Source organism: Danio rerio, chromosome 15, assembly GCF_052040795.2.
Source record: "Danio rerio strain M-AB ecotype USA chromosome 15, GRCz13ab, whole genome shotgun sequence".
NCBI lineage: Eukaryota > Metazoa > Chordata > Actinopteri > Cypriniformes > Danionidae > Danio > Danio rerio.
This window is the reverse complement of record NC_141035.1, coordinates 267036-291294: the sequence shown is the minus strand read 5'-3', so window position 1 is coordinate 291294 and position 24259 is coordinate 267036. Positions and strand designations below refer to the sequence as shown.

The window sequence follows — 24259 nt, the reverse complement described above, 5'->3', positions numbered from 1 at the left end:
TAGTTTTACAAATATTGCACTCATACTTGCCATCTCTCACAGCGAGCGCTCTGTTGCTTTACACAATATTGTGAAGGAAAACATCTTAAATGATGACGTCTGGCCAAGTTTACCTTCGTGGCTCGCAGTTAGCTCATTGTTTTGATTGTGTCTGAGAAAATCCGAGTGAATGTATGATCATAGTAGCGTGCTTTTAAACCGCTCACTCACTCGCATGCCGCTACCTATTCTGGATTTGTCTGTGAATACTTTATTAGACGTCTCTGAATGCTGGAGTTTGAGAAGTGAAACGCAGATTACTGTGGCCAACTACTTCAGAATAATGATGGATGATTCAGAATAACAACTATCAGTGTGCAGTTTCATTGATGAGAAAAGATGAGACTAAAATAAAGTCTAAAAGTAGTAAATTTGTTAATTTTGTAGATTTTTCATAATTAAATCATTATTAACTACACCTGTCTGCACATGTAGTGTACAATATTATCTGTAAAGGCTGAACAATTATGGACTAACCCCTATCTACTTCTTGATAATAATAATTCCCCCTATTTATTTCGTTATCCACCACATATAATACTCAGAGTAAATGAAACTGGCCGCGCTGTTTCTTAAATATAACCTCAGAAATTCCGAGATGTGTCCAGACTTTTACAATGAAGTGTTGAATGCTTGAACTACTTAACTATTTGACAAATGCAGGTCTGGATAATATTCACATACTCCTTGGATTCATAAACAAGCACAAGTCTTCTGGCGTCCTCAAGATGCTGAAAGGACCAGCACCAGACGTGAGCTAAAATAGAAAAGCGGACAAAAAAGCAGGAAAAGGCGTTTGACTTCCAAAAAATGCACTCAGTGTCCAAACACACTTACAAAACGCTGAAGTTATTATCCTGAAGCTAAACACTGAGTTCATGTGGTCGCGCAGGATGCTGACGACAGGTCAGAAAAAGGCTTTGTAATGTTTTGGGTGTGAGAGAACACTATCGCTGAGTCCTCAATACTCGCAGAGCCTGAACATGAGGGTTGGGTTCATGGGGTTTGCCTGTTCCTAGCATGTTTGTCTTTATCTGTCTGTTTCATTAGCTGTGAGCGTTTCAGAGTGACCTGCTTCTTTCCCTCTTACATCATTACTGGGAAAATCACACTGGAGCCCTTCAAACCTGTGGAGACCAAGATTTCTCGAGGAAATCATCTTCACCAAGAACTAAACACCCTGGACTTCAGGCTGTGAGGGATTTTCTTGTAATGAGGCATATCCCCTGCCTCACAGAAACATTGTGTCCTGGACATATCCTTTTACCTGTGGCTGTCAAATAAGACACATGCTGTGTCTGAAAGCACATACTCCCCTGCTGTATATAAACATTTGTCATTTATTTTTATCTTTTGTTTCCGGGTTCTGCAGGTTGCCAATCTTAAGCCAACTGTAATCAGATGTTTTGGTTCAATTTGGAATTTGCCCAACCAGTGCAGAGCCCGGGGGACCAGAGTGAGCGCTTCAACTTGGTCCACCCTGCTAGAAACTTGATGTTTCCAGAACTTTCTCATAAGGTTCTCGTCAGTTGTCCAGAACGTTTCCAGAACATTCTGAGAAGGTCACAGTGTGGAGGTCTTTAAAGGTGTTGGTAATGTTATTTGGGGGATCTTTACAGAACATTCAGACTGTTCTCAGATCATTCAGGGGACCATGATTTAATGGACAATGTGATGTTCTCAGAATGTTCTCAACGCCCCCTCGGGGTTAGCTGAACAACATTATGTGAGTGAGTAGGGTGTCCAGATTCATAGTATTGTAAAAACTAGTGAAAGGCATCTGGATGAGCTACTATCCGACGTGATTCAGGAAGTCGAATCTAAGTGATGCTACGCCATCCCCTAATGCAACGCAAGTATGTAGAACTGAATGTAGAACATCTGAATTGCATTCATTGTCAAGTTGACACTGTATACATCAGGGGTCACCAAACCTGTTCCTGGAGGGCCGGTGTCCTGCAGATTTGAGCTCCAACCCTAATCAAACACACCTGTACAAGCTAATCAAGGTCTTACTTGGTATACTTGAAACACAGAGGCAGGTGTGGTGAGGCAAGTTGGAGTTGAACCCTGCTGGGCACCGGACCTCCAGGAGCAAGATTGGTGACCCCTGGTATAGAAGGTACTTATCTAATAGTCGTGTAGTAAACTCAAACTCAAATGTAGTACCTATTCGAGTAGTAGGCGATTTCGGACACAGACAGAGTCTTAGGTAGAGGAGTGTACATTAAATATTCTGCATGCACTAATATGAGGAAGGCTGAAGTCCAGGTGTATTTGGGTGTTTAACAATAGCTGCACATGGTGGAGCAGACCAGTTAAATGCTCAACCGAGACCGAGTTAAGGCGGCTTTAAAAGGAAAGAAAAGGTATTCTTGTATTCTGAAATGCTGTATTCTTTTGTACATTTTTGTATTCTTGTATTTTGATTTTAACCTATTCAAGTGCTCACACATACACACAGCAGTGAACACACACCTTAAACACAAGCCTGCACCAGGGGAGCAGTTGGGCGATCGGTGACTTTCTCAAGAGGCTCACCTCAGCCATGGTATTGAGGGTGGTGGGACCACTGTTTATTCACCCCAACACCTGCCATCCCTGCTGATGCTGGGACTGGAACCTGCAAACTTTCAATCACAAGTGCAACACTCTTACCATTAGGTGACCACTGCCCGTTTAGACCCGATTGTGATGCTAGTGGGTTTCTAAGTAATACATTAAGCAGGAGGTCACTGGAATAAGCAATATGTCCATGTGCCTGGCATGGGGCTCATAAAGATGAAACACCAGACCTACACCTAGACTCCCCCTTGCATACTGGACATGTAATGTCTTCCAGCTAAGACTCTGACAGTGTCTAAATTTGAGTGTCTTGAATTTGAGTTGACCAAACGGGTGATAGAAAAGGATGTTTAAAAGCTTCAGCTCAAACCTGATGTCTTCTTAAAATGCTGAATATTCATTCATTCATTTTCTTGTCAGCTTAGTCCCTTTATTAATCTGGGGTCGCCACAGCGGAATGAACCGCCAACTTATCCAGCAAGTTTTTTCACAGCGGATGCCCTTCCAGCAACAACCCATCACTGGGAAACATCCACACACACATTCACACACACACACACTACGGACAATTTAGCCTACTCAATTCACCTGTACCGCATGTGTTTGGACTGTGGGGGAAACTGGAGCACCCGGAGGAAACCCACGCGAAAGCAGGGAGAACATGCAAACTCCACACAGAAACGCCAACTGAGCTCAAACCAGCGACCTTGATGTGAGGTGACAGCCTCCGTGTACTGCGCCACTGCTTCTCCCATGCTGTACATTATACTGGATATTTACCTTTAAAGTTAATATAATCAGCGCATCACATTGCCCTAACAGCACAAACACACACAACAGGATACATTAATAGACTTTCTGTGAGAGTTTTTAATTTTTGTGATAGGGTTTGAGCTTGGTCGTTCTTCTCTACTGACTCTTATCCCCAAGCACACGACGCTCATGTTTACAACATCATAGTGCTCTCTGATAGTAGAGTTGCTCTTCTTTCTGTTTTTACCCGACGCACTTACTCTGAAATGTGTCCTGAGGGTCTTCTGTCACTAAACAACACGCCAGCAGTCACACCTTCATATGAAGCGAGTGTCACCGCAGTTATTTCTGGCAGGTGTAACAGATGCATTACAAAGCATTCGACGTATTCTTCAAAGAACAATGGGCTTCATTCCCCCCGAGTCTCTTAAACAAACATCTCTCCAGTTTCCCCTGACTGAGGCGGGAAAGGGCTCGTGATCTTACAGGAATGAGAGCTGTTGTAAATACTCCAGGATCGATGTGTTGTGTTGTAGGGGGGGAGAACATCATTATCCAAGCACTGATTTTGTTTTGTTCTTTTGCTCACATGAAAACAATGTGAAGTCCTCTGAAAGTCCATGCAAATGTCTGGCAGACGGTGAAATTCCTCTTGGACGAGAGAGTGGGAAAGCGGGTCTCTCGCTCTCTCCGTCTCTCGCTCGTCCTTCCCTTCGCTCCTGTCTTTCCTCTCTGCATGTCTATTTCTCTCTCTCTCTCTCTCTCTCTCTCTCTCTCTCTCTCTGGCAGCACTCAGCTTTTTTGGCAGGAGTGACCAGAATAAAAACAGCAACACCAGACATAGAAGAGAAAAAAGTTCAATGATCCATCGAACCAAAGGCTTTGCCCTTTCTTAATTACGTCGTGTCCTGTGTCGTTTTCTTTTTTCCTCCCCTCTTCATTTTTTTGGAGACATTTTTTGAAGTGGTAATTAGCTCTCTTGGAGAATAAAACCAGCACATTCGGGGAGGGCCAGTGCATTCTGGGGCGAGATGGCTAACAGGAGTGTTGCGTTGCTCCTTCTCGGATTCTTCCTCTCCGTCCAGCTGAGTCCGTCGCTGCAGGGAGGTAGGTCTGCACTTTGATGGCTCATATAGGAGATCCTGAGAAACATAACCAGCTTATATGGGACCCCTGTGGGCTTTCCAATGCTGTATATTGTGCAGAAGTGAAGAAAGCTTGACGTGTGCTGCAGGTGACCATGCTTACTATTGATTTCAGTCATTTTCACTGGAGGAGATAGCATGCTAATAACATGCAAGCTTCATGCATTTAGTGGAATGAGCTTCATGCATTTACACATGGTGACAACATTGCAGAGCCATGACACGTTCTACATACTTTGACAGCATTCTACCTGTTGACCAAGAAACCTGCTCCACATTAGTGGACTAGTGAGATTCACATGATCTATATGGTCACACTTTACAATAAGGTTCATTAGTTAATGCATTTACTAACATGAACTAATCATGAACAACACATGTACAGCATTTATTAATGCATAATTGAACATTTACTAATGCATTATTAACATTTAAGTCTGTGCTTGTTAACATTAGTTAATGCACCATGAGTTAACAAACTAACAATGAACTACTGTATTTTCATTAACTAACATTTACTAACATGAACAAATACTGTAGTAGATGCATTGTTCATTGTTTGTTCATCTTAGTAAATGCATTAATTAACATTAACTAATGAACTTTATTGTAAAGTGTGACCGATCTATATTCTGCTTTGCTTTTTAGATTTGATTTGTGAGATAATGATATCTGTGAGTAAATCAAGACACTGTACTGCATTAATGTATTCAGTATAAGCAGTGCACGGTCAGCTTAGAAGGTCAATCACTTTAGTACACTTTACTTTAAATACCAGTTCTCATGTTTACATACCTATTATTAGGATACTGGCTCCATATTATAATGTTATTCTAGTACCTAATACCTAAACCCAACTACTGCCTTAATAACTATTACTGAGGAGGCATTCAATTGGGAGTTTATTAAGGAAATAGTCATAGTTATTGGCTTGTTAATAGCGTGAGCTGTACATTAAAGTAAAAGTGTTTCATTCTCGCTATAAGGTAATAGCTGGGGTTGGGTATTGGGTATGATTAGTGATGTAAAATCATAATTTATAAATGCGAATATCTTAATAAAAGGCTATTAATAGGCCAGAAGTAAATGATGTGAATTTTAAATCATCTAAATTGTTACTGCAAGATTTGCACCTTAGATTTGACCACAATTCCCATACTTATATTTCGTGCTAAATGTTGTATACTTCACAGAGGCATTGGAAGGACTGTAGATGTTTTAGATGCTTTGTACAGTAGCATCAAGGTAAACTGCAGCGGCTTTAAAATGAAGATTTCTGCACATACTTTACTGCAAACTAGCAAATGCAAAGATTTTACAATGAAACATCATGAAGTCAGCTACAGATGTGAGCATGAGTTCTCCTGTGTCCCGTGCCAGAATGCTCGACTGGGAATATGAATGTGGTGAGTGTTGTTTCTCTTGAAGGCCATTCCCCTCGCTGTGCTGAGCTGATGGGGAGGGCCGTGATGAGAGTTTGTTAATCTAAAACACAGCTCATGCATGCTGAATTTCTGAAAAATACAGCAAGACTCTTCTGTTTCTGTCAGCTTATGTAGACTTGACAGCGCTGGTGTCCAGTGAGCTGCACAAATGCCCATTAGGTCAGAGCCTTTGGCTCCGGTCACCGACACCATGTGCTGCTGTGGCCTGGCTTTACGAGCGTGAAGGCAAACTGTGGAACGGCTCAGTGTAAAAGGGGGAAATTAAAAGAAATCTCCAACTGTTCATTAAATTGAAGCTGTTCTAATGTTCTTGGATGTGCGTCTGTGCAATGTTTAGACGTGATTGGAAAGGATGTGGGGTCTGTTCCCAGTTTCCAAACAAAGCCAGAGTATTTCACAATGATTTATTCATCTTCACAGGAATACCTTCTTCGGCACTTGCTGATGTATGTGTTTCCAGGCTGTTCCTTAAAGAGAGCTCTCGCAGCACTGACGCTAAATGAATTTATGGTAAAGAAATACTGCTCTTGTTGCCTGTGAGGATTTGCATTTGTGATATGTTTTCCATAAACGCCATCAGGTCCGCATCTTAATTTCAGCGGTCTGCTATGTTCATTTTCATAAATGAATTTGAGGCCATAAAACAGCTCAGCTATTTCCTCCATACGTCTCAAGCTCTATGACAGATTGCCGGTCTGTTCGATCGAGGCTTGTCTGTTGGGCATCTGTGATATGTGTGTGCTGACAGTCAATTGCTTTGAAATGAGGATTCACCGTCTTGCCTTGCAGCTATCAAGTCGATTCTAGGTGATGCTTGAGAAAAACTCAAATGGTGATGGACTTTGTTGTGATACGAGCTGTCCCAAAAGATCCCGAAGTGGACTCTCATCACCCCGCTGATTAGTGCTGTCTGCAGTGCATACGTTGCTTTCTATGTGTGTTATGATCAGATGACCTCTATGCTGGACGGGTACCAACAATCCTGTCTGCGTTTCAAAGTTCATAGCTTGGAAGTCTGTTTGGACCGCGTGTGCAGGTGGAATGTTTTTTTCTTCTGCTGGTGTGAGTGAGTTATGAAGCAGGTTGGAATTTCAGCGTCTTGAGAAACGACTGTGTCACAGACACGTTGCAGTTCATGTGTTGGGCGAAGTGAAGACTAAACTCCTCTCTTCTTCCCGTCTTGCTAGTCGGGGATTGTCTTGACACAAAGAAAAAAGCCAAGCAAAGCCAGTTTGGAGCCAAGAGTTTCACATTATTCCTCTTAGAAAGGCATCATTAAAGGGCACACGAGAGCACCCTACGTGAGACTGCTGTTGAGTAAGGATCTCGTGGGAGTCTGTTGGCTTTATTGGAGCTGGCGGTACGTCTAGTGTATCTAAACTGTTGATTGATTGTGTAAACAAACCTAAGCAGTTGGCAGACACATCATACGATGGAAGTACCAATTATTAAATGTAAGTCACCCCCCCCCCCACCTCCCACCACCCGCAGTCTCCTGTGCTAATTCATCACTCAGAAGTCTGTCATATGTGTAAGCGCCTGACAGCCAATCACTTTGAGTCGGGTATCGGGTGACACTGGCCATTGTTGGTCGGTTATTACTGCTGATGTTTCCAGCCCATACAGCAGACGGGCCCCGGGTCTCTTCCGCAGCCAAAATAATTAGGCTGTTTTATGACGACTGCTATGGGGCTATGAGAGGAGGGCCAGGGCCAAGGCTAGATGAAAGGAAAGGAAAGCAAGGTCTCGCCCTCCTTCTACTCTCGTAAGAATTAAGAAGCCCTCTTTTCACACGGCAACTCTTGCAATGAGGAGAGCACATTTTAAAAGGCACCACTTGGCGAAAGGCTTTGGCTCCGAACTTCAGAGGAGTTCAATCCATTAGGGCTCCTCCTCATTGACACCGGGCTGGCTCTGCTTGAAGGTGTATGAAATCAGCGCCGGATCAGATGGCACACCTCCGCTGTCAGCCGGGATCATGATGAATGGCCCCGTCCCCCCTTCGGGAATTCTGATTAGCAACTCCTCCAGAGGTGCTTTATGGCATGTGTGTGCTGGGAGTGCCTCTCTGGACGCCATCCTGGAGATCCTGTTTTCCAGAGCTGGCTGAACTCGCCTGCAGTAATGAATGTCTGCTGGTATGTCTAGTGGCGTGTTAATGGGTTTGAGCAGAGCAGACCTGCTGTTAACACTGTAATGCCGGTGACATACGATGCTCTTCAAGCACTGCAGAGAGTTTGCACCGGTTCAGCGATGGCCATGGTTTTAACCAGAAAATCAATGCATGTTGAGGTTATTGCTCATTGTCTGAGGACATGGCCGTCTAATGCACAACACATGCCGGAGAGCAGCTGTATATAGTGAGGTTTTGGATGGCAAACAAAAGCAAAAGCATAGTTCAGCAAACATGAATCATGCTCATCCCGACTGAACCCTCGCTGTGGTTCAGGTATCCTGAAATATCTCCTGCACTTCCTGCTCTTCAGTTAGCGATGGGCATATGTGCTCGATGACTGATGTGATGTGCTCTAAGTGGCCTTGCGTAGAGAGAATAGCGTAGGCCTGTGGAGAGAAGGAGCGTTATATCATGACCTCAGCTCTCAACGCCACGCTCTATTGGGCTCCTGCAGTTTTGGCAGCAGCTCCGTAGGAACGCTAGCAAAGATAAGCGGCTTCATTTAGCTGCATTAATATACATCTCCACTCATTCACAGCCCCGGGCTGTTAACAGATCTGACAGTCTATCTACCGTATCTTTGGCATTGTGCTCACTTGCTGTACACTCATACACCCAGTGGCCACCGGTCCATCACTGGGAAGTCAGCAGATACCAGTCTAACTTAGGCCTGGCTTATACATCTGCGTCAAGTGATCGGCGTGACCGACCAATTCTGTTAGTCTGCAATAGCACTTCTGAAACGCTAGTTGACAGTAAATGTTCCTCTGTGTCGAGTTTCTTCACTGCTGTTTTGCTTTTCCTGAACACTTCCTGGATGTACAAGTGGCTCAAACTCGCTCATTTTGAGGCAGGAACCGGCGGACGTGCAACAACTTTAACTATGAGGTAAACACAGAACAAAACTTTCCATCCAGAGCTCCTTCACGGGACTCCACTCTTGTAAACAATCGCTCCACCGGGCTCGCGCGGCTCTCAACGCGTCATTGCGTACACGTAAATCAGCCTTTAGGCTTTGTTTGCACAGCTAAATGAGAGTTATCAGGGTAGATAGTGGAGTAATCTCTGTTCACGCTGGTGCTAACATCAGTTAGTGACAGCTTTTATGGCCAGAATAAACTGAATTTTGTCTGATAAAGCTGCCCATCTCTTAATATACAGCTCTTCCTTGCTCAAACTGTAGATCAGGGCTGCTCAGCTCTGTTCCTGGAGGTCTCAACCCTGATCAGACACACTTGAACCAATCAATCGGGATCTGAACAGTAGAGATGGCTGACGTGTTACTGACGTTTCCACACAGTGTCCAGATCCCGAAGTGCAAGTGTTACAAAACACTGCCAGGTCATGTGACCAAAGTATTTCAAAGCCTCAGTCATTTCAGAAGCGTTTCCAGACCTGGCGAGTCTGCGCTTGACTGACATGGAAAAAGTTTGAATCCTGAATTGTACGAATATTCTGAAGTTATGACTTGAATTATTTTATCAATGCTACTTTTCTAAACCCAAACAGGACATACTGACTCACAACGTTTTCATTCGGATGTCTGACCAATGTTAAAACAAAACACATTACAAAAAAACAATGTCTACCGCTGGATCACCCTGGATGCGAACCCATTATCTCTGCATGCTAGTCAGGAACTCTCACCGCTTCACTTCATTACTTGATACCTTTCTCTACAATGTGGGATTAATACCTCAACTTGCTGAAGCGCTTCCAGAGCAATATATAAAACAATGGCCACTAGACATCACTGTAGAGACGGCTTTTGAAGCATTTCGAAGCTTCGACACATTTGCTTCCACTATTCCAGTGTTTCACCACTACTGAACAGCACTGGATATCACAGGCAGGTGTGTTTGATCAGGGTTGCATCTGAAATCTGCAGGAAGGTAGATCTCCTGGAACAGGGTTGAGCAGCTCTGCTGTAGAATCAGTCCTCAGTGTGAACGTCATATAGAGCCACTGTGCCCCCCTGAAGATCTTATTTGCTCTATAACCAAAAATTCCAGCGAGGGTAAATGTCAAAGTGTCCCACCTACTTCCACCAAGCAGAGACGAAGCCAAGATTAAAACAAAGAGCTGCACTTTAACCAAACTGTGTGTTCTGAAAGCAGCCCGGATATCTGTCATACCAGCCCATGTCAGACAGTCAGGACCGCACATTACGGACGCGTCCTCTCCTGGAATGTGCTTGCTCATGACGTCTGATCTGATCTTCATGCACAATACCCAGTGCTGTTTTACAGATAAGCTTTCTTATCCACCTGTGTGTTTTACTGGAATATGAGTAGCACCTTAAAGGGTGTTTATAAGACACCTTTAATATCATTGCATGACATATACCAGGCAGGACTTATGCATGATCATGCCCTTAAGTGTCATGTACTCTTAATTCAATTTATTTTATTCTAAATGCAAAGATCTAACATTAAAACAACTCAACAGTTATTCAGGTGTGAGTGTGTGTGGATGCTTCTGTCAGTCTATGTCCCTCCTGTCTCTGTTCATCTAAAACTCCACATCTATAACCCTCTGAGTCTATGCTGACATGATCTTCAGCAGGTCAAACACTCTACTGACTAATGGACAGACGGCTGCTTCTCACTCAGGGCTGCTGGACATGCTAATGAGATGGGCTCTAGTAGGCGGGGCTTTCCCCCTGTGGTGACACGTGCAAAGGGAGAATGTCAATCACAGTCTGATTAGAACAAACACAATTGATTCACGTTGAGCTTATGTCCGAGGCTGCTGCTGGAGATACTCACACACTGCTGACACACACACTACCGGCTTTAAACCCTCTGAGTTCTGCATAATAGATGCCCTTTAATGTGCATTTTCCCTTTCATATCAAATCTGTAAAGCTTGTCTAATGCCAAAATACAGTAAACTAGTGGTCGTGTGCTTCTGTCTGCTTCCTAGCCCAGTGCTCGTGCTGCTTTCAAAATCCAAGCCTTCCTAATCTCTCTGGATGAGCTCTTTCTGGAGGAGGCGTTCGCTGATGTATATGGAAAATAACTGCGCGGTTATCTCTGTCGGTTTCGTCTGTCAGGATGGTTGAGACCTCAGCCAAGGGGGAATAAAGGCTTCATCTTCCCTTTCAAAGGCCTTGGAGAATGCAGGAGAGTGTGTGCATCATGTGTTTATTTGCCTTTGCATTCCTCCGTGTTAAAGCTGTCTCTCGGCTGCTGTCCAGCAGAAGGAGAGAGAGAACGCAGCGCTGTTGGCTTCACATCATTCTCACATCCGTCAGCCCTTCCTCATCCTCATCATCGTCTTCTCTGAGATAGGAATCTAGCGTCAAGATGTGACTACCTACCACACGCTCAACCAAACCCTGCGGCCATTGAGTTCAAACTATCAGTGCACGTGAAGATAATGAAGAGTTTTCTTTTAGAAACACTATAGGGGGAGCAGGGCAGCACGGTGGCGCAGTGGGTAGCACATTCACCTCACAGTAAGAAGGTTGCTGGTTCGAGTCTTGGCTGGGTCAGTTGGTGTTTCTGTGTGGAGTTTGCATGTTCTCCCCGTGGTGGCGTGGGTTTCCCCCACAGTCTAAACACATGCGCCATAGGGGAACTGATCAACTAAACTGTCCATAGTGTATGTGTGTGAATAAGTGTGTATGGGTGTTTCCCAGTGATGGGTTGCAGCTGGAAGGGCATAGGCTGTATAAAACATGTGCTGGATAAATTGGCGGTTCATTCCGCTGTGGTGTTTCCAGATTAATAAAGGGACTAAGCTGAAAATAAACTAATGAATGAAAGGGGAGCATGCATGTACTCAGATGACAGCACACATTGCATCTTAATGGAGAAACATTATGGAATTGGTCAGCTGCAGTGGAGGCAGTCTACAATCCTCTGCTCTGAATCAACATTGATGATTGGAATGAAAGCAGAAACAACATTTAGTTGCAGCAATTGGGAAGAAATCACAGACAGTAAACATGATCAGCAAAAGCATCAAGGGTTAGTTCACCCACAAATGCAATGATCCCACAGTCTACTGACCCTCGATGCATTCTCAAGCTCATGTGACGTTCGTCCTCCAGTCAAATCTGAGCGGAGTTATTTTAGAGCTGTGTATTGATTACGTTAAATTGTTCTCTGATATCTACAAATCTACATTTTTCTAATAAAACTGCATTGATCCACTACTGAAGACCTTGATCAGTGTTGTGGAGACAGCCAGTTAAATACAGCAAACTCCTCATTAGTTGGGAAATGAGCACGTGTGTATATTTAGAGAAAGCTGAAGACAGGATAATCCATTCATTCATTCATTTTCTTTTCAGCTTAGTCCCTTTTTTAATCTGGGGTCACCACAGCGGAATGAACCGCCAACTATTTCAGCACATGTTTTACGCAGCGGATGCCCTTCCAGCTGCAACCCATCACTGGGAAACAGTATAATTCTCCCTTCTCCAAATATTTCCCATGTGCTGTTGAACAGAGAAGTGCTTCTCAACCATTTATAAAGTCATCATAGTTTTATTAACTCATTTGTAATGACGGATTGCTTTTCTCATCATGATGACAGCATATAATATTAGACTAGATACTCTTCAAGACACCAGCATTCAGCCTAAAGTGACATGTAAAGGCTTCACTAGGGTAATTAGGCAAGTCATTGGCAACAGTGGTTTGTTCTGGAGACAATTAAAGAATACTCTGAAGGGGCGAATAACATTAAACTAATACTATTGACCTGTAAAATGTGTTTGTATTCCAGCCAAACTTGCTCTATAAAAGGAAAATCTAATATTGTGTTCTGTTAAACATCACTTTGTGAAATTGTAATTATTTTTCAAATATTTCCAGAGCAGATAATGATTATTATTATTGTCCTTCAGCTGTAGATCAGCATGATTCACTGCAGGAATAAAGCTGCCGCAGCTTCCTCTCAGAAACACACAGTCTTCATGCTAATTGCTCTGCTGTTAATACACACTGTGTTTAAGAAGCAATAACCTCCAGAAGAAACAAATATGTTCCTCATACTGCGGCCGTCAGTCATCAGCAGTGGAGCGATCAGGCCTTCGTTAGTGTCTTAATTATCCGTGACCTGGACCAGACTCAAGCCCAGTTTAACACCAGTCATTTATTGGCCAAACAAGTCACCAAAACAGCCCTAATGATTCCCTCTGCGTCAGCCACACAGCCCCTCAAAGCTTTACAACGTTTGTTCATTCTCAGCTCTGTAAATTACACTGCACATGTCATGTAGTTTTCTCTAAATCATAGGGTTTCATCAGCGATTCCTCAATAACAAACAGGCAAACAGTCATAAATGTCACACTTTAAACACAACGCCGTCCTGCTGCCAGCTCCGAGACTTTCTCCCAGCGTGTGTCTGCATGAGTGTATGTTTCCATTATTGCTGTCTGCATCAAAACACTCAAAGAATTGAGGATAAACTGGACTTACTTAAAGGGGCAGTTCACCCAAATATGAACATTCATCCACTATTCCCTCTCTCTCTCTGTCATGGTTCCAAACGTTGATGAGCTTCTTTATTCTGTTGAACACTAAAGAAGATATCTGGAAGAAACCTGTAACCATTGACTTCCATTGTACAGTGCAAAATATCAGTAAAAATGTCTGTACAACTACATTTAACAGGTTTACTCAACATGTCCTCATTGAGTTTAAAAGATTCGTTTTGTGAGCAAAAATGAGCAAGTTCACCCCAAAAAAGCTTCTGCTAACTTCTTACTTTAAGTTGAGTTAATCTCAGACCTCCTCACGGGAAAACATAAAGATTGCAGTATTTCTATCCCTGACAACAGCCACAAAAATAATATCATAATATTACAACATTATTACTATTAACATCAACAACAACAAAATTTTACTGCAGTGATGCTGAAGTAATGTGAAATGATTATTTATTTGCAATTTATCTTTCTGCACAGCTGCAGAAACACTTTAATGTGAATTATTTCACATTCACCTAGTTCACTCTACAAAAAGAAACGTGTTGCATTGTATTTATATATATGTATAAGTTTTTTTCTAACAAAATGAAACTGAAAATTTAAATGCTTAAACAGATCAAATAATAAATCAAACAACAACTCAAGTGGTCAATCAAATGCACTAACTGTTTTTCAAAAGGAGGAAGCAGTTTCTGGTCTGATCACACACACACACACACACACACACACACACACACACACACACACACACACACACACACACACACAGCGGAAAGGTCATGATGGACTGATTACCAAGACTATGAAGACACCTCATTCACACACTCTTTGCTGAGTCTTGTTTTTCCTGTGAAGCATTACAAATAATCTTTCCCTGTTTGTTGTGCCATGTTTTGACCCTTGTCTTGTTTACCGCTATTGTTGTTTTCCTTCCTGTCCTGTTTCTAATTCTGTGTTTGATAAATGTTTCGTTAACATTTGTCTCTATTTTAGTTTATTTTCTTTGTACCAATTTCCACTGGAGTTTGCTCACTCACCTTCAGCCATTTTAGGTCAGTGCAGCTGATGTTTTCAAAAATTGAGAAAAATGTTTTTTTAAAAGTAGTTCACCTCGCCAGAAAACGAATAATCTTATGTTTACCCAACTAAATGTTTTTTGTATTGCTGGCAAATCATTTTAGGCCAGTGCAGCTGAGAAAAGCACAAGGAAATAAGGATTGTGTGTTTTTGTTGTTGTTGTTGTTGTTGTTGTTATACTGGCCTAAAATTGTATAAAGTGTAGGACAAACAAATACTGTTGATGTCAATGGTTACAGGTCTCCAGCATTCTTTGAAATATCTTCTTTAGTGTTCAACAGAAGAAAGAAACTCAAACAGGTTTGGGACAGGTAAGGGTTGAATAAATGGCAGAGTTTCCCGTTTTTGGCTGAACTTTCCCTTTAGGAAATGAACTCACCGTCCTGTACCACACCATCATGATGCACTACTTGATTTTTCCCCTTAAACACCTTTAAATAGATTAAATACATTTTGCACATTAAGGTCTGCTTTATGTAAAAGTATTAGTATATTCCGTCTCAGGTTATGTGTACAGTTAATTATGTGTAATATATGATGTAGACTACAGCTCTGGTGTGTTAGTTATGTACAGGTTTAAAGCAGCTCGAACATTCAGTGAAACTGAACTGTAAAACACTTCAAAAGCACATTAAGAGAGATGAGCTCAATGCTTTTTCTTTTATTTATAATTCCAAGTTTAAATGTTAGAATGTTCTAGCGGAATAGGGCATAGGGGGGATAAGTGGGAATAGAACACAGCCAGGAACTCTGTTTCTCATTACAGCTCTGGGGGTGTAGCTGCAAGTGCACAAGTTTGCGATGCAGTTTGCCAATGTTCGTTTGAGCGACGGATCTGGAAAATGGCAAATTAATGAACTATGTTTGTAACGACACAACTTGCGATCTTGGCTAACCATGGTGTTGGGAAACACCTGATCACTACTAAAGCCCAAACCCCATCGCTTAGATCAAACTCTGACTGACATCTATTGCAAACGTCCCAATCTCGTCTCAAATGCAGGAGCAATAGAGCCTTTGCAGTTGTGGGTCTGAAACTATGGAATACGTAATAAGACTATTTCTGAATAGATGTCATAGACTCGTCTTTTTCGAGTGCATTGAACATTCCCTAATGGCGGCTCCAGGCTATACCAAATTGCATCATTCATGGAAAGTTTTACTGTTGTTACTATCGTCTTATATTGCTGTTTTTATCTGCTACTGCGATTGTACAGCAGCTTGGTGGACCAAAGGTTGTAATGAAGTGTGCTCTAGGAAATAAACTTTGATTTGATTATGGTTTAGGAGCGATTAATGGTGCAGGCCTACATTGAGCTGCCGTCCGTGCACCGTGTGTGTGTGTGTGTGTGTGTGTGTGCACTGATGCTGGGCTCAGAGATGTTGAAGGTCACTGAGTGTATGCACAGCACTCAGACATTGCAGATTAGCTCTGCTCTCAGCACTCAGACGGAGACAGGAAGTGCTGTGTTTGCTGCTGATACTGTAGGTGTGCGTTCACTTCCTGTCCGGCTGAAGGGTGTGTTCACAGGGTGGAGTTTCTGATCTGCAGGACTATTGCTGAGCGTATCAGAGCATGGCATTATCTGACATTAACACTGTCAAATCAGCCAGAAATGTGCATTTCAGCACAGCTTATACACTATCACCACTAACCCTACACCACACACACAACAGCAGTTCAGTGAGCGTCAGTGTCTGGAGGGAATACGAAATAATAAAGAACAGCATCATCATTTTATTTAGGCTCAGTGGTTAGAAATTTCTCCTCACAGCACTAAGGTCACTGGTTTGAGTCCCGGCTGGGTCAGTTGGTGTTTCTGTGTGGAGTTTGCATGTTCTTCCCGTGTTGGCGTGGGTTCCCCCCACAGTCCAAACACATGCACTATGCGCTATTCTACATATGCTGCCAACATGGGGAGAACATGCAAACTCCACACAGATGACTGATGTAAGAAGCTCTGGGTATTTATAGTGTGTTTGGCTCTCTGATTGGTCAGTCATGTGAGAGCTAATGCAGGACCAGCTGTGGTCAATCATAAGCACGTGCTCCTCTTGAAATGAGTTGATAAATAAACTTCTCTTATTCAGTTTGCCGATACTGTTCAGGAACTATATCGTTTACTCTGTCCTTCTCCCAGTTAAACAGACACTTTCAGGAGAAGGAGATGATCTGACGTGTTGTAAACCCAGCAGCTGTGATCTCTACGCTGCCGTGAATGGAGCTGTGGTGTGTCACGTCTTAAACGAGACGTCATCATGGAAATATATAAGATCAGCTCTCTCTCATATTCAGAGCACGCTGAGAGACTCATTCTCAGACAAATCATGTGGAGCTGTATGTGTAAGGTCACCAAGAAAAGAAATACTCTGTGTGTTACATGTAAATCCACGTGTTTAGAAACTGGAGCCATGAGAGTCCAACTCTTCACCAGTGTGAATAAGCCTGAATGCATCAAATAGCGTTAGATTATGCCTGTAATCTGATTTATTCTGAACCCAAAATAATATCTGTCACACGTCTCTCCTGTGATCTCTAAAAAGTCTTTGTCCAAAACTCTCTCCAAAAATACTGTGGCATAGCAGCATATTACCAGACTCTATTGAGGGAGCAGAGTTTGGCTCCAGCATGCTCATTACAAACCTCACACAGCTCTCATACATTTGTCATCAAGAGGTTTTATGTGGTAGAGTTAACGTCAGTTTTTATGAGATAAAGTTAGTCACTGCAGTGTGTCATGAAGGAAATCGGTTCCTCAGTGTTCTTCCTGTTTCTCACTGAAGTAAACCTGCAGTATTGTGAAGGAACACTCTCAGAAATAAAGGAACATGCGAGCTGTCACTGAGGCGGTGCCTTTTCAAAAGGTGCAAATTTGTATCTAAAAGGTCCATATTAATACCTCAAGGGTACGTATTAGCATCTAAAGTACAAAAGTGTTCCTCTTAAAATTTGTGTGTGCTAATATATACATTAGAGGTACCAATATGGACGCTTCAAGTACAAATGTGTAGCTTTTGAAAAGACGCCACCCCAGTGACAGCTCCCGTACCTTTATTTCTGAGAGTGTAGATGAACACTCTTCTGGCATTAGTGTGTAAGCTGAAGCTGTTTTCCTGCAGCAGGACTCAGACTAAACATCTTTTCCTCCTAATCATATTTTGCAGCTATGAGATAATAGATGTGTCCCAAATCATATTCGTATGCACTATTCTACACCGGTTTGTAGTTTAACAGTAAAAGCAGTGCATTCACACTGACAAATACAATGTTCTGCACTTTACATGAATGAAAATCTGCCAATGGGGTGAGCAAAATAACTTTTTTTTGACATAAGATTATTCTGTTTACACATTTGGCAGATTATTTAGCTTGTTTTAAGGAAAAACTTCATTTTGACTCATTATTTCTCAAAACAAGACTACAGCTGAAAGCAGAAGTGTACATACACTGTATAACAGAGTCAGCTGTTAATGTGACTAAACCTTTCCTCTTTTAGGTACGTTAGGATGATCATGTGTGTTTCTGATCTGCTTAATAGCAGCATAATGAGAGAGATGTGTGTTGAGAAATTGTTAAAACTCTTCTTGAAAGTCAAGTTTACACACAATCAGATTATTCTCCCTTTGATAAAGCTCAGATGATGATGTCAGGGTTTTGGAAGTTTCTGATTGGCTGATTGACAACATTTGAGTTAATGTGAGGCACAACTGTAGAACAATATTGAAGGAAAAGCTCAGACACACTGCTTCCCTGTGTGACAACATGGGAAAATCAACAAGCCAGAATCAACAACAAAGCCAGATTACCATTAGCTGAATGACACTGGGGAAAAAGACTGATGTGTGGAGACATGTCCTGTGCTCTGATGGAGCTAAGATTGAACTGTTTGGCCATAATGAGCAGTGTTACAGTAGGAGGACAAAGAGGAAAGCGCACAAGCCTAGAAACACCATCCCAACTGTGCAGTATGGGGGCGGCAGCATCATGTTGTGGGGCTGTTCTGCTGCAGGAGGGACTGGTCCACTTCACAGCATAGATGGCATCATGAAGACAGAACATTATGGAGAAATACTGAAGCAACATCTCAAGACTTCAGCCAGGACATTACAACTCAGCCACAAATGGGTCTTCCAAACAGATCATGACCCAAAGCACACTGCCAAATGAGTTCACATGTGCTTTAAAGACAACAGAGGGAATGTTTTAAAGTGGCCATCACAAAGCCCTGATCTCAATCCTATAGAGAATGTGTGGGCAGAGCTGAAAAAGCTTGTGTGAGCAAGACAGCCTACAAATCTGACTCAGTTACAGCAATTCTGTCAGGAGGAATGGGCCAAAACTCCTGCAAACTATTGTGAGAAGCTTGTGGAAGGAAACCGAAAACACTTGACCAAAGTTATAAAGTTTAAAAGCAAAGACAGTTCAAAAACAGTTCTCTCATTATTCTGCCATTGAGCAAATGTAAATCATTTAGGTAACCCTAACAGACCTAAAATATCAAACGTTTAGTATTATTTACCATCAGACATTTAAAAGTGTGTACACTTCTGGTTTTAACTGTATATGTTTTGCTTGTCTAGAAAATGCTTCTAGAATTAAGAGTTTTAGATATTGGGACCAGAAACAAAACAAACTTTATGTAAGAAAAGTCCTTTTTGCAATGTAACTAATGACGTTTTAAGCCACATACCCAACACTGATGAGTGCATAGTGTGTAGTGTCTCACTAATGCTCTGTCCTTGACGAGCGTGTCCAGATTTGCTTGGCATGTGTTTTACGAGAGGTTACATGTATGTAAGCTCTCCTCAGATCAGCAAGTCAATGGCGGGGCGATTCCCAGCATGTTTTGTAGCTGTAATCTCAGCAGCTGAAGGACCGACGCTCAGTGATTCCTCCCATGTGTGATTCTCTCCTTCACATGACTGCAGCGGCCTTGAGGGAGAAAATAAAACAGGTATAATCCTTAACTGAATAATGAGACGTCTGCGTGCAACTCCATAATAAAAGGCCGTGCCTGCTGCCATGCTGCTAATAAACACAACAGAGGCAGGAGCATGTGGGCTTGATTAAATAGCCTTCGAGAAGCATGCAGAAGCCATTAAAACACATGTCACTGGAGGGTCTGTTAACATTCTCAATCTCAGTTTTGGGATGCAAACTGTGTCTCGCTGCAAAATCTAACTTTATAATTGATGGCTGTGCTAGGAAGACCTCCTGGTGAGCTGTTAGTAGCTGTACGGCGCTCTGCCCACCCACGGCTACACTGGCCTGAGATCAGTGCCTGCTTTACTGCAAACAGGACCATCCCTGAGTACAGCAGATTCAGTCTGTCCTTACACTATTGGACATACTATGGTACTCAGATACGTAGACTTGTATGATATCACTGCTGATATAACAATATATTTGTTTTGTTGATGCCTTTGAAAACTAATTTGGCATTTAAATCCTTTTTAAGAGTTTGGCATGCTGTCCTGGGAGAGAGCCCTGAGATTAGAGATAACTGAGCCTGTGGCTCCCGCCTGGTCAGTGAGCATGTAAGGGGATCGAGATCATAGGTCTCGAAAGCTGAAAGAATGTCCGTGAGTCTGGACTTGAACTGGGGACACCTGACGCTCTATGAGGCTCCATGTCAGCACACTGCCCGAGTGAACACTTTTAGCGCTCTCTTTAGGCAGAACATGGTTTCTGAATCCTTATTTGTGTGTTTCAGGAGTGTATGTGCCACAGGCTGGAGGAGGAGGAGCAGGACCAGGAGGTGCTGGAGTTCTGCCAGGAGCTGGACTTTACCCCGGTATGACCACCATCAGCATCATCTGAGCAATATCTGTCCAAGCATCACAGAAGTGTCCTCTTTCTGAAACTGGGATGTGTACATCATCTGAAAGCTGAATAAACAACTTGTTCAAATAAAATACTTGTTATTTGGCACATTTAGTCAAATCTGTCACATAAACTCCAGTCTGTATCTCTCTCTGCTGTCCACAGGCGCTGGCTCGTCTCCATACAAAGCAGCTAAAGCAGCAGGTGAGACCATTGGCTTTTTACCACTGTGTTGAGCTATGAAGAGGATTCTACAACCCAGACTGTACTGTAATATTATTCATTCATTCATTCATTCATTCATTCATTCATTCATTCATTCATCTAAGCAAATGATCAGTCAAGGGGCAATCAATGTTTGCTGAGCTTAAAGCAAATTGATTTAGAAGAAACTGAAACTCTTGCTGTTAAAGAGATAGTTCAGCCAAACTGACAAACTAATAGTGTTCCTTTTCACATTAATGATATTTACACAACATCATTTTCGATAAACAAAGCATTATTGTTGTGCAGTTCATTGCACTCCACCAAATAAATACCACAGAATAAATTAACGCTGTCTGCTATTTGTAATGAATATGTTTGCGTCACCTGTCTATCGCCATATGAGGACTTTTCTGGCATGGGTTTCTGTTGTGCTTGTCATGCAGATTCTGGTGAAGCAGTTTCACAAAATTATTAAAGCTTGTAAAGTCAAGGTAAAACTATATGGTCGTAGTGAAGTTTTCTCTAACACTGAAAACACTATTGGTTGGGTTTAGTGAAGGTGCAATCTAGTAGACTTATCATCTGAAATGTGCAACAAAACATACCCTGACCAAAAATGTAAGCTGATGCATATTTTTTATTTTGCCTTGTTTTATTTTATTTTATTTTATTTATTTTTTGTTTTGTTTTGTTTTATCTATGGTATTTATTTATTTTTTTTAATTTTATTTTCTTATTTCTTTAATTTTTTTATTATTTTTTAATTTTTAATTTTATTTTATTTTATTTTATTTTTTATTTTATTTTATTATTTTATTTTTTATTTTATTTTATTTATTATTATTATTTTTTTAATTTATTATTATTTTATTTTATTTTTTAAAATTAAATTTATTTTTAATTCTGCACCGTAAAACTGAATTCACATTTTCTATCTTATTTATATTATTCTATTTTACTTCTGCAGTGTTGTTTTGTGCTACATCTGTTGATCACATAAGTTGGATAAGAGTTCAGGTCAGGTTTTTAGTATCAGCTCGCCGACTGTGAAGTGTGTTTACTCACAGACTTCAGCAGTCATTCATACAACAGTCCTAAAAGTCAAGGTCTGGCGTGTGTCCGTCGCTGGAGTCTGTGCGCGTGTTGTGTGCTGTTAGCTCTGGACAGTAGTGCTGTGGATGTTGATGGATCTGTCTGTGGTTCAGCAGGAGGATATGGAGGAGCTGCTGGAGCCGGGGCTTTAGGAGCCGGAGGATACGGAGCCGGTAAGAGCTCTTTAACATCAGACAATCCATTACTCTGATCTGCAGGAGAACTGCCTGTCAGAATTATCGCATGCCACTGTAATCTCAAATCTTTACTATAGTGGTCCTATGGAGAAATGAGTTCTTCAGTATATACCATAATGTCTAACACAATCATGTACTGTATACTCTCCCGTTCCACAGCACATTACTTTCAAAACAACATCAAAAAATAGAAATATTTAGTAACAATAGCATATAAATATCTTTACTGAGATTTAGTTTGTTTATAAAGTAATGTCGAGAGGATCACATGTTTATGATTGATCACAGCTGGTCCTGCATTATCCAACTTATGATTCCTCAATCAGACGATTCCTAAGCCACTATAAACACCCTCAGCTCCATATCACTCACATCTTCATTTTGAAGAATCCCCCCTTCCACCACTACTCCTCCTCCTTTCCTAGATGGGTGGCACGGTGGCACAGTGGTCAGCATGTTCCATGAAGATACCGCTTAATTTCCTAATGATTTTTGGCATATAAAAGGAAATGTTGCCCCATACAGGTGTAATCACTATTGCCAAAAGTATACCCATGCAGCAAAGACTGCTCTTGTGCTTCAGAGTCACATATAAGGAGCTGGTGGGAAGCGTCTTGAAGCATGTAAGACAAGTAATAAACCCTAACAGAGCATCAATCCAGTATGAAGAATCTGTGTTTGAAAAATAAGTTATATCCACCTGTGAGAATGCTCTTTTTGGAGCGTGTGAGCTGCAGATTTCAGTAAACTTACATCAGCGCTATCAAACAATGCTTTCATCAGATTGTGTTATTGGAACTCCAGCATTACAATAAGTGGAAATCTTGGCGCCTGGTGAGTGCGACTGGACTCATTCTGATACTGTAATGTAAATATTGTTGCCTTCTCTGTCGAAGCGAGCACTATTAGCAGCGTTCAGCTTTAATTGAATTTCCTAAAGCCGTGCAGATCCAGAGTCGTGTTTGCAGAGATAAGGGATTAAACAAACGCAGGCTGGCTCGATAAACTCTGGAGCTGCTCACAGAACGAGCGTTTCTCTCTGTAACCGAAACTCCTCCATATCAGATTTTGCGGTGGAAGTTGTGTTTGGCCGCAGTGAAGGTGGAGATAATTGTCTAATCTGCAGCTTTTCATCTTTGAGGTAGAAACACTGAGCAGGTCTGAGGTTAAGCAGAGCCCAGGCCTGCGTTCAGCTGATCTGCCGGAGCACAGGCTCAGATTAGACTGTATTTCACATCAGATTGGATTAGATGGAGCTCACAGTTCAGCGTTTGGACAAACTCTGCATCAAATATAGCTCTTTAAACAGACTTCAGTTTTAACTGTTCAAGTGTAACAATGAAGTGAAAGCCGAACACAAGCGCAGTCGAGCGGAGAAAGAAACTCCAGTGGAAATACTGTAGTAAACTCCCAGACCTGACACAGAACAATAATTCAACACAGTGCTGCTCGTCCGCTGTGAAACCCACTTTCTATAATCTCAATCAGGCAGTGCAGATCATTGATTTTTAAAGGAACCAGATCTTGACCGTGGCGAGTTCACCAGCACCAGAAGCACCTGAGCGGCTTATTCAGAATGAAAGAGTCCCTGTGCAGATACCCTACTGGAGCCTCCGTATAAACCGTCACAGACAGGGCTGAACAGTGTCACTCTTTACATGCTGTGAACAGCCAGTGTAGGAAACAATACCTGGTGTTTAATAAAGGCAGATGACGGCTGATGTGAGTCAGTGTTTGGCTCCGCACCGCTGTGAAACAGAGCTGATTGTAGGAGCTGTCATCATCTGAGATTGGGCAGGGCGCTGTTTGGAAAGCGTCCGCTACAGCAGAGCCTGAAGCTAAGGTGCACACAGAGCCTCATTCTGCTCAAACCCTGGACCAACTGCAGACTCCTGTCACAAACAGTTACCATGCAGGGCTGACACTCGGGACGCTTTCTTCAAGGAAGATCTCAGAATCTCACTGCACTGCAAAAAATCCTTTTCTTACTTAGATTTTTTAGTCTTGTTTCTACTCTAAATATCTAAAAATTCCTAAATCAAGAGGAATTTTCTAGACAAGCAAAACATATAGTCTGGTTTTTAAGATATAATATGCCAATATTAAGTGGGTTTTTCCTTAAAACAAGCAAAATAATCTGCCAATGGGGTGAGGAAAATAATCTTACGTCAAAAGAAAAAACAAGATTAATTTGCTCACCCCATTGGCAGATTATTTTGCTTGTTTTAAGGACAAACTCACTTAATATTGGCATATTTTTTCTCAAAGAAAAACGATATGTTTTGCTTGTCTAGAA

At 42.0% G+C, this 24259-nt stretch overlaps 1 protein-coding gene across 18 annotated transcripts in view; it reads left to right on the top strand.

Moving 5' to 3' along the window:
- Nucleotides 1–445: 445 nt before the first annotated feature.
- The window catches only part of elna (elastin a), a 63133-nt gene continuing 39319 nt past the window's right edge, over nucleotides 446–24259 (top strand). For 9 of the 18 annotated variants that reach the window (XM_087283339.1, XM_087283344.1, XM_087283338.1 and 6 more), the window contains exons 1-4: nucleotides 446–4464; nucleotides 20358–20438; nucleotides 20633–20671; nucleotides 21880–21939. In XM_087283339.1, coding sequence (XP_087139465.1) covers nucleotides 4389–4464; nucleotides 20358–20438; nucleotides 20633–20671; nucleotides 21880–21939 — 256 coding nt within the window. In that variant the 5' untranslated portion in view covers nucleotides 446–4388. 18 annotated transcript variants of the gene reach the window in all.